General features: G+C 47.3%; 1 protein-coding gene across 1 annotated transcript in view; it reads right to left on the minus strand.

Annotated features, from left to right (window-relative positions):
- cox16 (cytochrome c oxidase assembly factor COX16) overlaps nt 1–9,923 on the minus strand; it is a 46,726-nt gene extending 36,803 nt beyond the window's left edge. The window contains exon 1 of the mRNA XM_080203060.1: nt 9,731–9,923. Coding sequence (XP_080059186.1) covers nt 9,731–9,781 — 51 coding nt within the window. The 5' untranslated portion in view covers nt 9,782–9,923. The remainder of the gene's footprint in view (nt 1–9,730) is intronic.
- Between the last annotated feature and the right edge of the window lie 2,268 nt (nt 9,924–12,191).

A 12,191-nucleotide genomic window follows, 5' to 3' on the forward strand; every position in this document is an offset into this window, starting at 1 on the left:
AACTTCCTTGCTCATCTTCATCAAGTGGGATATAGTCCAGGATCACCACAGTCATCAGGAACAGAAATAGGAGCTGAATCTATTCTTGTAAGGAGAATACATGATTCGTGTGAAAGGAATCACTGGGTGAAAATGGAGCACTCTCATTTTGTGTTAATGCAGTAACTGTTTCACATTTGGATTTAGCCTCTGGAGTAAATTGTCACCAGCTCAGTGGTGGCACAGAGAGAAATGGTCAGATTCCCGATTCAAGAGCTGATTGGCCATGCTAAATTGACCCTACTGTCGAAGGATTAGCAGGGTAAAATGTGTGGGATTACAGGGATAGGGCCTGGGCAGGTTGTGGTCGGTGCAGACTCGTTGGGCTGAATAACCTCCTTCTGCGCTGTAGGGATTCTTTGGATAAGAGCAGGTGGGTATCGGCTTAGTATTAAAGTTTTAAAAGGTTGGGGAACGGTCAGAGTGAACCCTCCGAGATAGGGGCGTCTTGGTGGTACAGTGGTTAGCACTACTGTCTCACAGCGCCAGGGATCCGGGTTCAATTTTGGCCTCGGGTGACTGCAGAGTTTGCATGTTCTCTCCGGTTTCCTCCCACAGTCCAAAGATTTGTGGGTTAGGTTGATTGGTAGTGCTAAATTGCTCCTTAGTGTCAGGGGGACTAGCAGGGTAATTACATCAGATTATGGGGATAGGGCCTAGGTGGGATTGTTGTCAGTGCGGGCTTGACGGGCTGAATGGCCCCCTCCTGCACTGTAGGGATTCCGTGATATATTAGACAGCAGAAAAGGAAAAAGACAGTGTAAAGCCTTTTCCCATTTCAACCATTTTTTTTAAAAACCAGCCCTTTCAGTTGATTCAGAAAGAATGTTTTCAATGGTGGGGGACTCCAGATCTCGGGGTCATAATTTAAGGATAAAGGACACAGAAATGAGAAGAAATTTCTTTACCCAGAGAGTGGAATTCACTATCATAGAAAATAGTTGAGATCAAAACATTGTGTGATTTCAATAAGAGATTAGATACAGCTGTTGGGGCTAAAGGGATCAAGGGATATGGAGGGGGGATGGCGGGATCAGGATATTGAATTTGATGATCAGCCTTGATCGTAATGAATGGCGGAGCAGGCTGGACGGATTGAATGGTCTTTTCCTGCTTCTATGTTTCTACATTAGACAGGATGTGGAGATTCAGGCATTGGACTGGGGTGGGCACAGTAAAAAGTCGCAGAACACCAGCTTAAAGTCCAACAGGTTTATTTGGAATCACAAGCTTTTGGAGTGCTGCTCCTTATCAGGTGAGTGGAGAAGTAGGTTTCATAAACATGCTATATACAGACAAAGACAGACCAGGCCAGGGCTTGTAAAATCATACTAACTGTCCTGGCTTGAGACAATTCACACCTCTTTAACCTATGATTATCCCTCTCTCCACTCACGCTGTTTGTACCTATAAAGACCCACATTCCAACCATTATCTTGCAATTGTGTCTTTGTCAATATATGCCGTATTTTTGAAACCTACTTCTCCACCCACCCGATGAAGGAGCGGCCCCCAAAAGCTCATGATTCAAAGTTAGACAGCCTACAGTCCATGAGAAAGAATCATTACAATGATGACTTAATTGACAAGGAAGGTTGAAAGATAATTTTTTGGTGCAGTTAAGGCAATCACACCAGGTAGGGTAAAAAAAACAGATAGAGGGACACCCGATGAGCTCCTCATCACCAAAAATCACTGAGCTTAGACACACGTCTAAAGGGAGGTTAACAAAAGAAAAATCACAGAAAGTCGCTCACAAATACCAGACAGCATCATCAGGAACCTGAGCAAAAACCAGTTACAAAATATGTGGGGCTCAGGGAATTGGAAGGAAAAAAAAGCCGATAAAAGTGACAAAGCAATTATCAAAATCTGTGAGGATGATAAATAGGAGTGCTGACTGCTGCTTTCATTTTTATCACCAATATAATTTGCAGCGGCTTAGAGGGAAGGTAGTGCGGAATAAGATTTACAATTGGGCTGACGTGATGACTCTCAACTTTATCGACCACAAGGTAAAGCCACTGCCAAAGGCAGAATAGAATTTACATCCCCCAAAGCATCATACAGTGGCTTACGGAGAAAAATGCAAAATCAAAACTGCCTCTGAACATGAACCATCCTTTGTAATAGCTACCAGCTCTATCGACGTGTAGCCTGTTTTCTCAGTTCCCACCGTTTTCAACTCCATGGTGAACTGAAAGTATTCCAGAAATGCAGCACAGTGCAAAATACAGTAAGAAGTCTCACAACACCAGGTTAAAGTCCAACAGGTTTATTCGGTAGCATGAGCTTTCGGAGCGCTGTCCCTTCATGAGGTGAGTGACACTCCACTCACCTGAAGGGGCAGCGTTCCGAAAGTTCATGTTACGAAATAAACCTGTTGGATTTTAACCTGGTGTTGTGAGACTTCTTACTGTGCCCATCCCAGTCCAACGCCGGCATCTCTACATCGGTATCAAGTACAACACTTGAAAACCATTGAGCTGTTACATAGAAACCTAGGGATAGATAATTACAAGATAGGAATCTAGACTGGGAGTGTTAGGAAGACATCAAACTACAAGATTATCAACATTAACAATTGTCAAAGCGCTCCCGCGTGTTGGCTGCTGCTTGCAATATGGGTCACTGATGATTCACTTCTTGCTTTCCCATCTCCCTTGGAAACTATCTCTAGAATCGTTTCAAGTTGCGTTCAGCTGTCACACGTGTTTCCATAGCATAGATTTTGCCCCTCTTTCCTATTCACTGTCTAAAAAGAGAAAATGAGCCATTGCAAATATCCATGGATGTTGACACGAATCAAATCAGGCAGTCACTGCACTTAGTGAAGCAGTCGCAAGCCCCATTTAACCAGCGGGGAACAGGTTGGACCATTGCTAAAATGGTCTTTAAATAAGGCTACGTTTGAAGTTGGACCCTTCAATAAAAATTCATTATAATGCTGCTTTACGGGTCTCGCTCGGATAAGCCAGCCCCTTGCACAGAAAAATTGGTTGCAGCACAGTGGCTGGCATTGCTGCCTCACAGCGCCAGGGAACTGGGTTCAATTCTGGTCTGGGTGACTGTCTGTGTGCAGTTCTCCTCATGTTTCCAAAGGTTTCCTCCCACAGTCCAAGGATGTATAGATTAGGTGGATTGTACAAAGTAAATGTGCGGAGTTGCAAAGATCATAGAATCTACAGTGCAGAAGGAGGCCATTCGGCCCATCAAGCAGGCACCAACAACAATCCCACCCACTCCCATCCCCACAAATTTACCCCGTGACATTAAAGGGCAATTTCACATGGCCAATCAACCTAACCCGCACACCTTTGGAATGTGGGAGGAAACTCCATGCAGACATGGGGAGAACGTGCAAACACCACACAGTCACCCAAGCCGGTCCCTGGTGCGGTGAGGCAGCGGTGCTGACCACTGTGTCACCACGCTGCCATCAAAGTTAAATGCTTTGTTGACGACACGTCTCAGGGGTCTGTAGACAGAGGGGGTCTGGGTAACTGTAAAACAGACAAAAAATAGCTGGCAGGTAGTTCAGAGAATCATGCGCATCTCAGCACATAAATAGGAGGCTAGAGATGAACACATAGCTGGAGAGATGATACAGGAGGATGGGCTTTAGATTCTTGGGGCATTGCAATCAATTCTGGTGAAGGTGGAAACTGTGCCCAGTTTGCGGCTGATACAAAAATAGCTGGGAAGGCAAGTGGTGAGGATGACACAGAATCTACAGAAGGTTATGGACAGGTTAGATGAGTGGGCAAAAACTTGGCAGATAGAATCGTAGAATCATATAATGCAGAAGGAGGCCATTCGGCCCATCGAGTCTGCACTGACCACAATCCCACCCAGGACCTATCCCATAATCATAACTAATAAATACTTGTGATTTATTAGTATCACAAGTAATACTTGTGATACTAATAAATCACAAGTATTTATTACTTGTGATACTAATAAACAAAAACAATTCAGCCTATTACTCAGTAGTAGTAGAGGTGGGTACAATTTTGTCTTTTAAAAAGCATTTAGACAGTTGTATGGGTAAGATGTGTACAGAGCGATATGGGTCAAACGCGCGCAATTGGGACTATCGTAGTAGTTAAAAAAAGCCAGCGTGGACAAGTTGGGCCGAAGGGCCTGTTTCCATACTGTAAACCTCTACGACTCTATTGCATTCTGCTGCTTCCGTTCCTGTCCTTCATTGGCACCGGTGAAGAACACAGCATGTGTGTTGGCTCTCACATTGACCAAGACCCCTGATGCTCTGCTGACGGCTCCCAGCTCACCCCTCAGGCAATTTGCCCAGTGGGAGATTTCCCACTGGGGCATACCCTGGGCCAATGTTTCTAGTTCATGGGTGGGAGCACAATTACCTTATTTGTAGTCAATTATTTCCTACCAAGAGCAGCTGCCAACACAGTAGCTAGTATTTGACTGCACTTCACGACCTTGATAAGCAATAACGCACGTGCACACAAACACACGCAAGCGCACACAATAGAACGTTAACGATTGCAGCCATTACTGCAGGATTATTGAGCAATAATTCCTCAGTCAATTTCTGCGCTGTGAGCTTCTGTGCCAATGTAATAATTTTTCTGGTTTTCATTTTAAAAGTTCTGCATTTGCAGAGTGCAATTGTGTGTGAAAACCGCCTTCAGTTATCCAAGGATATTTTCATTCACGCCACCGCAATACATGGTACAGGTGCACTCAACAGCTCGAGGCCAAGAAACCCTAATTAGACTCCAGATCAGCCAGTGCCATTTTATCATCAGACTTGTGGACGTATTTTGTGCTTCAAGTTGAACACATTTTAACGCTTGAAGAACATTATAGTCATCCAGTTGAACCAGGGAACTCTCAACAGCCTCCACTATGAATGACCTGCTGGATTTCTGCCTACTTCATTAAATTCATAGACGGTATCCATAGACTCCCGACAGTGCAGAAGGAGGCCATTCAGCCCATCGGGACCACACTAACAATCCCATCCAGCCCCCTCCCCGTAACCTCACATCCCTGACACCAAGAGGCAATTTAGTATGGCCAATCCACCTAACCCACACATCTTTGGACTGTGGGAAGAAACCGGAGCACCCAGAGGAAACCCACGGGGAGAACGTGCAGACCACACGGACAATCGCCCAAGGTCGGAATTGAACCCATGTCCCTGGCGCTGTGAGACAGCAGTGCTGACCACCGTGCCGCCCTTCTGTGATTTGGATAGAATAGAATATCGACAGTGCAGAAGGTGGCCATTCAGCCCATCGAGTCTGTACTAATCACAATCCTACCCAGGCCGTATTCTAGTAACCCCACACATTTACCCTACTAATCCCCCGACACTGAGGGGCAATTTAGCATGGGGAATCAACCTAACCCACAGATCTTTGGATTTATTAAATGTAAGGTACAAATGGTGGCAGAGCAGGCTCATGGTCTATCCCGTTCGTGTCTGTCAGAAATCACAAGACCGCCTGCTTAGAGTGAATTCTCAGCCAGAAAACACCAGCCAATGCTCCAAGCTCCGAGTAGCAGAATACAGGTAGGTGGGTTTCCTAATTGAAGCTAAATCAGAAGCATGTTCTGATGTATTCAACTTTGCTACAAATGATAAACAAAGAGCTCTTTCCTCTACTTGTACAGAGATCAATTTTTATATCCAGAAATGGAACATGGTACTTTAGTGTTAGTGTCTGGTGCAGTGACAGTTGTGTGTGCAAGAAATGGCTGATACTTCTGATGCCCGACCACTCTAGTTACTTGAGCAGCTAATGACGAGGCCAAGGAGAGGGAAGGAAGATGAAAAGGAAATTTAGGCACCACCAAAACCACAATCATTCCCCTAACCAAAGATGAGGCATGGCCATCTTTCTCTCTCAGAGGCTCAGAACTAAACGTTGTATGGTCTGAGGGACTGGAGCCAGTCTTTTCATTCATGACTCCTACTCTGTCCAACCCAACCCAGTAATCAGCCCACAACAAGCTAAGCGGTTATGAGCCCCACACTCATGGGGATTATTCATGTCAGAACTTTTCTCCCCCCAATATACATCCATCAGAATCCCTAGCCGAACATCAAAGCACTGGAGCATACAGGCTTATCCTGATTCAATGCAGAAGTAAAGCAACTAACATGATACTGATATCAAACCATTATTCATTTATTCATTGAGTGAATCTATTGTGGAACTGCTCAAAAATGAAGTACATTTTGTTATATAGCAATGCCCTTGTCATCCTTCCATTTAAAAGCTCTGCGTCAATGATAACTACATCCCCACCAATGTCAGGCAATGTCGTCCATCCTGACATGTTTTAGAAGCATTCTTCAATTAATGTAACAATCTATGACAATAGAAAACTTCAGGAACTGTTTGTGTGCGTACATGCACGCAGTGTGTACCTGCGTGTGTGAGAAAATATGTGCATGCAAACCTGAGTGCGTGAGAAAACGTACGCATATCTGTGCATGAGAGGAAACGTGTATATCTGTGCGTGAGAGAGAAAACGTGTATATCTGTGCGTGAGAGAGAAAACGTGTATATCTGTGCGTGAGAGAGAAAACGTGTATATCTGTGCGTGAGAGAAAACATGTGTATATCTGTGCGTGAGAGAAAACATGTGTATATCTGTGCATGAGAGAGAAAACATGTGTATATCTGTGCATGAGAGAGAAAACATGTGTATATCTGTGCATGAGAGAGAAAACATGTGTATATCTGTGCATGAGAGAGAAAACATGTGTATATCTGTGCATGAGAGAAAACATGTGTATATCTGTGCATGAGAGAGAAAACATGTGTATATCTGTGCATGAGAGAAAAAATGTGTATATCTGTGCATGAGAGAGAAAATGTGTATATCTGTGCGTGAGAGAGAAAACATGTGTATATCTGTGCGTGAGAGAGAAAATGTGTATATCTGTGCGTGAGAGAGAAAACATGTGTATATCTGTGTGTATGTGTGAGAAAGCACGCGTGCATATCTGTGTGAGAGAAAACATGTGTGAACATATCTGTACCTGAGAAAATGTGTGTGGATGAGTGTGTGTGTACATATTTGCCTGTGTGCAAGCATACAAGTGTGCGCACACACACACATCTGGCCACCAAGTGGTAACAAAGAGCAACTTTGTTCTGTTCCTCCCCATGCCATCTTGGGGACATGCCATTCAAGCTGATCTTGCTTAGCTTTCTCTATATAAAAACATTTTTCTCCTTTTCTTTAGGAGATGTTTTCTTTTATGCCTGCAGGCTGCGATCTTCCACTGGTGCTTTGCTGGAGTGGGAGACCTTCCCAGTCAGCCAGTCCTGCAGAAGGCAACAGCAAATCATTGCAGTGCTTTGCCAAGCATAACCATGGACCAACCCAATGGAAACCCATGGTCGCCAACATCCCTTTGGGCATGGCAACTGAAGGAGCAGAGGGAGATAGACATTGTGAAGCTTTTTATCAAGGACAAGAATACCAAATTTCAGACAATGACAACAGCTTATGCTACAGGAAAAAGGGGTGCTGATTGGTTGGCAAGTCAACTTTGATCGGTCGAGGCATCAGCACAGCATCTTGCACCTTTTCCCAATCACCCAGGAGTTTGGGGAGGAGCCATGTTGCTTTCTCCATGGCAACATCTCAGCCAATCAGATGACTTGCCAATCAACCAGCACCTTTTTCTCCTTGTAGTACAAATTGTTGTGACCATTTGAAATTTGGCACTAACATAGAACATAGAAAACTACAGCACAAACAGGCCTTTCAGCCCACGAGTTGTGCTGATCATATCCCTACCTACTCGGCCTATAACCCTCAATCCCATTAAACGTGCATTCCTGGGTTTGTCCTGACAACTGCAAGGCAAAAAGTTTCAGCAACAATGTCTTTCCTCTAAGAAACATTCAAATTCTGTACTGTCAAACGACCAGCAAGTTATCGCCAAAACCAGACTTGTACTTTCTGAATTCAATTACATCGATTCCACAGGGTCAAAGGTGCGAGATTTCACTGACTGCACAAGTTTGGGAAGCCTCCTTAATCAATGGCTTCCAGTCCAGCAATACTTTGATTTTAAAATTCTTACTCTTGTTTTCAAATCCTTCCCCAATGCCTGCACAAACTGGAATGTAGAGGTCAATCGCAGGGTTTGCATGGCTAGAGAATGTTGCAGGCATTATGCCGGGAAAGGCCACGAGAGAATTTGAAAACAAGGGTGAGAAGTTTAAAGCGATATTGAGCTAAAATCCAACAGAAGGGTTATAACAATGTGGAAAATCCCCAGGACTCCCACTCTCCTGTCTTTCCCCCCACAGCCTGGCAAACCTTCCCTCTTCAAGTAATTAGCTAATTCCCTTTTAAAATTCATGATTGAATCTTTCTCCACCACACTCTCAAGCCATGCATTCCAGATCCGAAACATGTTTTTTTAAAATTTGTTCACGGGATGTGAACATCACTGGTTGGCCAGCATTTATTGCCTATCGCTGAGGGCATTTAAGAGTCAACCATACTGCTGCGGATCTGGAGTCACATGTAGGCCAGACCAGGGAAGGGCAGCAGATTTCCTTCCCTAAAGGACATTAGTGAACCAATTGGGTTTTTCGTACAATGGTTTCTTGGTCATCATTAGACTCTTAATTCCAGATTATTACTAAATTCAAATTTCACCATCTGCCGTGGTGGATTTGAACCCAGGTCCGAAGAGAATTACCGGTCTCTCTGGATAATAGAGAAGGCAAACGGAATGTTGGCCAATATATCATAAAAATGTTACTGTGCAAATGAGTCTACATCACACCTGCAACAAGACCAGCATCTCACTGGAGAACTTGGGTGCCCTGAATGGATTATTGTTCAGTTCTGCAGATGGGCTCTAACCAAGACTCTGTAACGCTGAGCGGTCATCAGGACTGTAACACGACCAGGGAGGCAGGTAGATTCAGGAAGAAAGAGGGACAAGAACCATGGTCTAGTGTGGACCGAATTCAACTTAACAGCAGCGACTAAAACTGGAAGCAGTTTAAAAATTGCAAGAAATACACAAAAAAAGTGAAAGAATTTGAAAGTTCTTTGTTGCCTGACTATCCCCGCTTCAACTCCCAATTTCTCTGTTCCCACCACCCAGCCCTCCCCAATCTAACTCCTTCCCTCCTCACATAGCCGCCCCCCCTTCCCCATCCCCAGTTCCCATCCCCCCGCCCCTCTCCCTTCCCCTTCCCCAGTTCCCATCCCCCCACCTAGCCCCTCCCCCTCCCCCAGCTCCCACCCCCTACTTCGCCCCGCCCCTCTCTCGCCTGGCCCCGCCTCCCACCGCCTGGCCCCGCCTCCCACCGCCTGGCCCCTCCCCCTCCCACCGCCTGGGCCCCTCCCCCTCCCGCCGCCTGGGCCCCTCCCCCTCCCGCCGCCTGGGCCCCTCCCCCTCCCGCCGCCTGGGCCCCTCCCCCTCCCGCCGCCTGGGCCCCTCCCCCTCCCGCCGCCTGGGCCCCTCCCCCTCCCGCCGCCTGGGCCCCTCCCCCTCCCACCGCCTGGGCCCCTCCCCCTCCCACCGCCTGGGCCCCTCCCCCTCCCACCGCCTGGGCCCCTCCCCCTCCCACCGCCTGGGCCCCTCCCCCTCCCACCGCCTGGGCCCCTCCCCCTCCCACCGCCTGGGCCCCTCCCCCCCACCTCTTCCCACTCCCCCACTCACCAACATGGGCAGCCCGTATTTCAGGGTCCTGCTCCGGCTCAGGGGAGACATTGACCCGGAGCCCGGTTTGGGGGAGGGGGTTCTCTGTCCGGCTGTCGGCAGCGAGAGTCTCTCCTCCTGGAAGGAGGGGCTGGCGGCAGAAAGTCAAACTCGGAGTTACATCGGCGGGGGGGAGGTTTGTAAGCGCGGTATCCGCGCTTCCGGTGCGGGGTGTGCAGCGCGGATGTGGGTCCGGGCGGCGGCGCGGGCGGGGACATTGGGGCCGGGAGAGAGTGAGACACAAGCTCAGCTCAGAGTCACTCAGTGTCTGCCCCCCTCATCCAACATCTTTCTCACTGTGTAAGCTTGAGATCATTGGTACACAGTAAGTGTAAGGAAACTATAGAATCCCTTAAGTTTATTTATTATTCACAAGTAGGCTTACTGCAATGAAGTTACTGTGAAAATTCCCTAGTGGCCACACCCCGGCACCTGTTCGGGTACACTGAGGGAGATCTTAGCATAGTCAATGCTAAATCAGCAGGTCTTTCACACTGTGGGAGGAAACCAGAGCATCTGGAGGAAACCCACGCAGACACAAGGAGAATGTGCAAACTATACTTCGACAATGACCTGAACCGGGAATTGAACCCGGGGTCCCTGGTGCTGTGAGGCAGCAGCGATAACCAGTGTGCCACAAACAATGAAGAAGGAGGCCATTCGGTCCATCAATTCTGCATTTACTCTCCGAAAGAGCATCTTTTTACCATTTATATAGATGATCTGGAGGAGGGAACCGAGTGTAGAGTGTCGAAATTTGCTGATGACACCAAGATTGGGGGAACGGCAAATTGTGCAGAGGGTGTGGAGAGTCTACAGAAGGATCTAGATAGGCTGGGCGAATGGGCCAGGAAATGGCAAATGGAATTTAATGTTGGCAAGTGTGAGGTGGTCCACTTTGGTAGGAAGAATGGTAGGAAGGACTATTACTTACGGGGCGAAAAACTGCAGCAGGCGACGATGCAGAGGGACCTCGGGGTCCTTGTGCATGAGTCGCAAAAACCCAGCCTGCAGGTGCAGCAGGTGGTCAGGAAGGCGAATGGGATGCTGGTCTTCATAGCGAGGGGGATTGAATATAAAAGTAGGGAGGTCTTGCTGCAGTTGTATAGGGCATTGGTGAGGCCGCAACTGGAGTACTGTGTGCATTTTTGGGCGCCGCACCTGCGCAAAGATATTTTGGCCTTGGAGGGAGTGCAGAGGAGGTTTACTAGGCTGATACCGGAGTTGAGGGGGTTGAGCTATGAGGAGAGGCTGAATAAACTGAGCTTGTACTCGTTAGAGTTTAGAAGAATGAGGGGAGATCTCATTGAGACGTATAAGATGATGAATGGGATGGATAGGATAGAGGTGGAAAGACTCTTCCCGCTCAAAAAAGACAGTAGGACTAGGGGGCACAGCCTCAAGATAAAGGGGAGGCGGTTTAGAACGGAGTTGAGGAGGAACTTCTTCACTCAAAGGGTGGTGAATCTCTGGAATTCTCTGCCCGTTGAAGTGGTGGAGGCTGCCTCGCTAAATATTTTTAAGACGCGGGTTGATGGGTTTTTGATAGGAGAGGGGATTAAGGGTTATGGGGAGAGGGCGGGAAAGTGGAACTGAGCAGCGACAGATCAGCCATGATCTTATTGAATGGCGGGGCAGGCTCGAGGGGCTGGATGGCCTACTCCTGCTCCTATTTCTTATGTTCTTATGTTCTTATCCAGGGCCCCCCACGCCTCCCCCACCCCCCGCCATCCCCATAACATCGCACGTTTACCATGGCCAATCCACTGAACGTGTACATCTTCAAACTGTGGGAAAATGTGCAAACTCCACACAGACAAGGCCGGAACTGACAAGTTTCTGGCTCAATGAAGAGTGCAGGAGAAGGGTGTTGAATGTGCTCGCATGCCATAGTAATGTAAAGATGCTGGGCACAGCAAGAGACAACGTAGGATTGGAGAACATCACCGCCCATCTATGATGTACAGAGTCACAAGATAATAGACTGGAAAGAATCAGTTACATGAAGCAGCACCATGCATGATAGCTGTAAGTGGGATCTGTGCATCAATAACGATTAACAATAAATAGTTCATATTCAGGCATAAAAGTCTGGGCAGCACGGTGATACAGTGGTTAGCATTGCTGCCTCACAGCGTCAGGGACTTGGGTTCGATTCCCAGCTTGGGTCGCTGTGTGGAGTTTGCACGTTCTCCCTGTGTCTGCATGGGTTTCCTCTGGTTTCCTCCCATAGTCCAAAGATGTGCAGGTTAGGTGGATTGGCCATGCTAATTCCCCTTACTGTCAGGGGCTTAGCAGGGTAAATAAGTGGTGTTATGAGGATAGGGCCTGGATGGGATTGTGGTTGGCGCAGACTCGATGGGCCGAATGACCTCCTTTTGCACTGTAGAATTCTGTGATTCTGTCCTATGATCTCATCATT

This window comes from Carcharhinus amblyrhynchos, chromosome 14 (genome assembly GCF_965287045.1).
Source record: "Carcharhinus amblyrhynchos chromosome 14, sCarAmb.v2.hapA, whole genome shotgun sequence".
Taxonomy (NCBI): domain Eukaryota; kingdom Metazoa; phylum Chordata; class Chondrichthyes; order Carcharhiniformes; family Carcharhinidae; genus Carcharhinus; species Carcharhinus amblyrhynchos.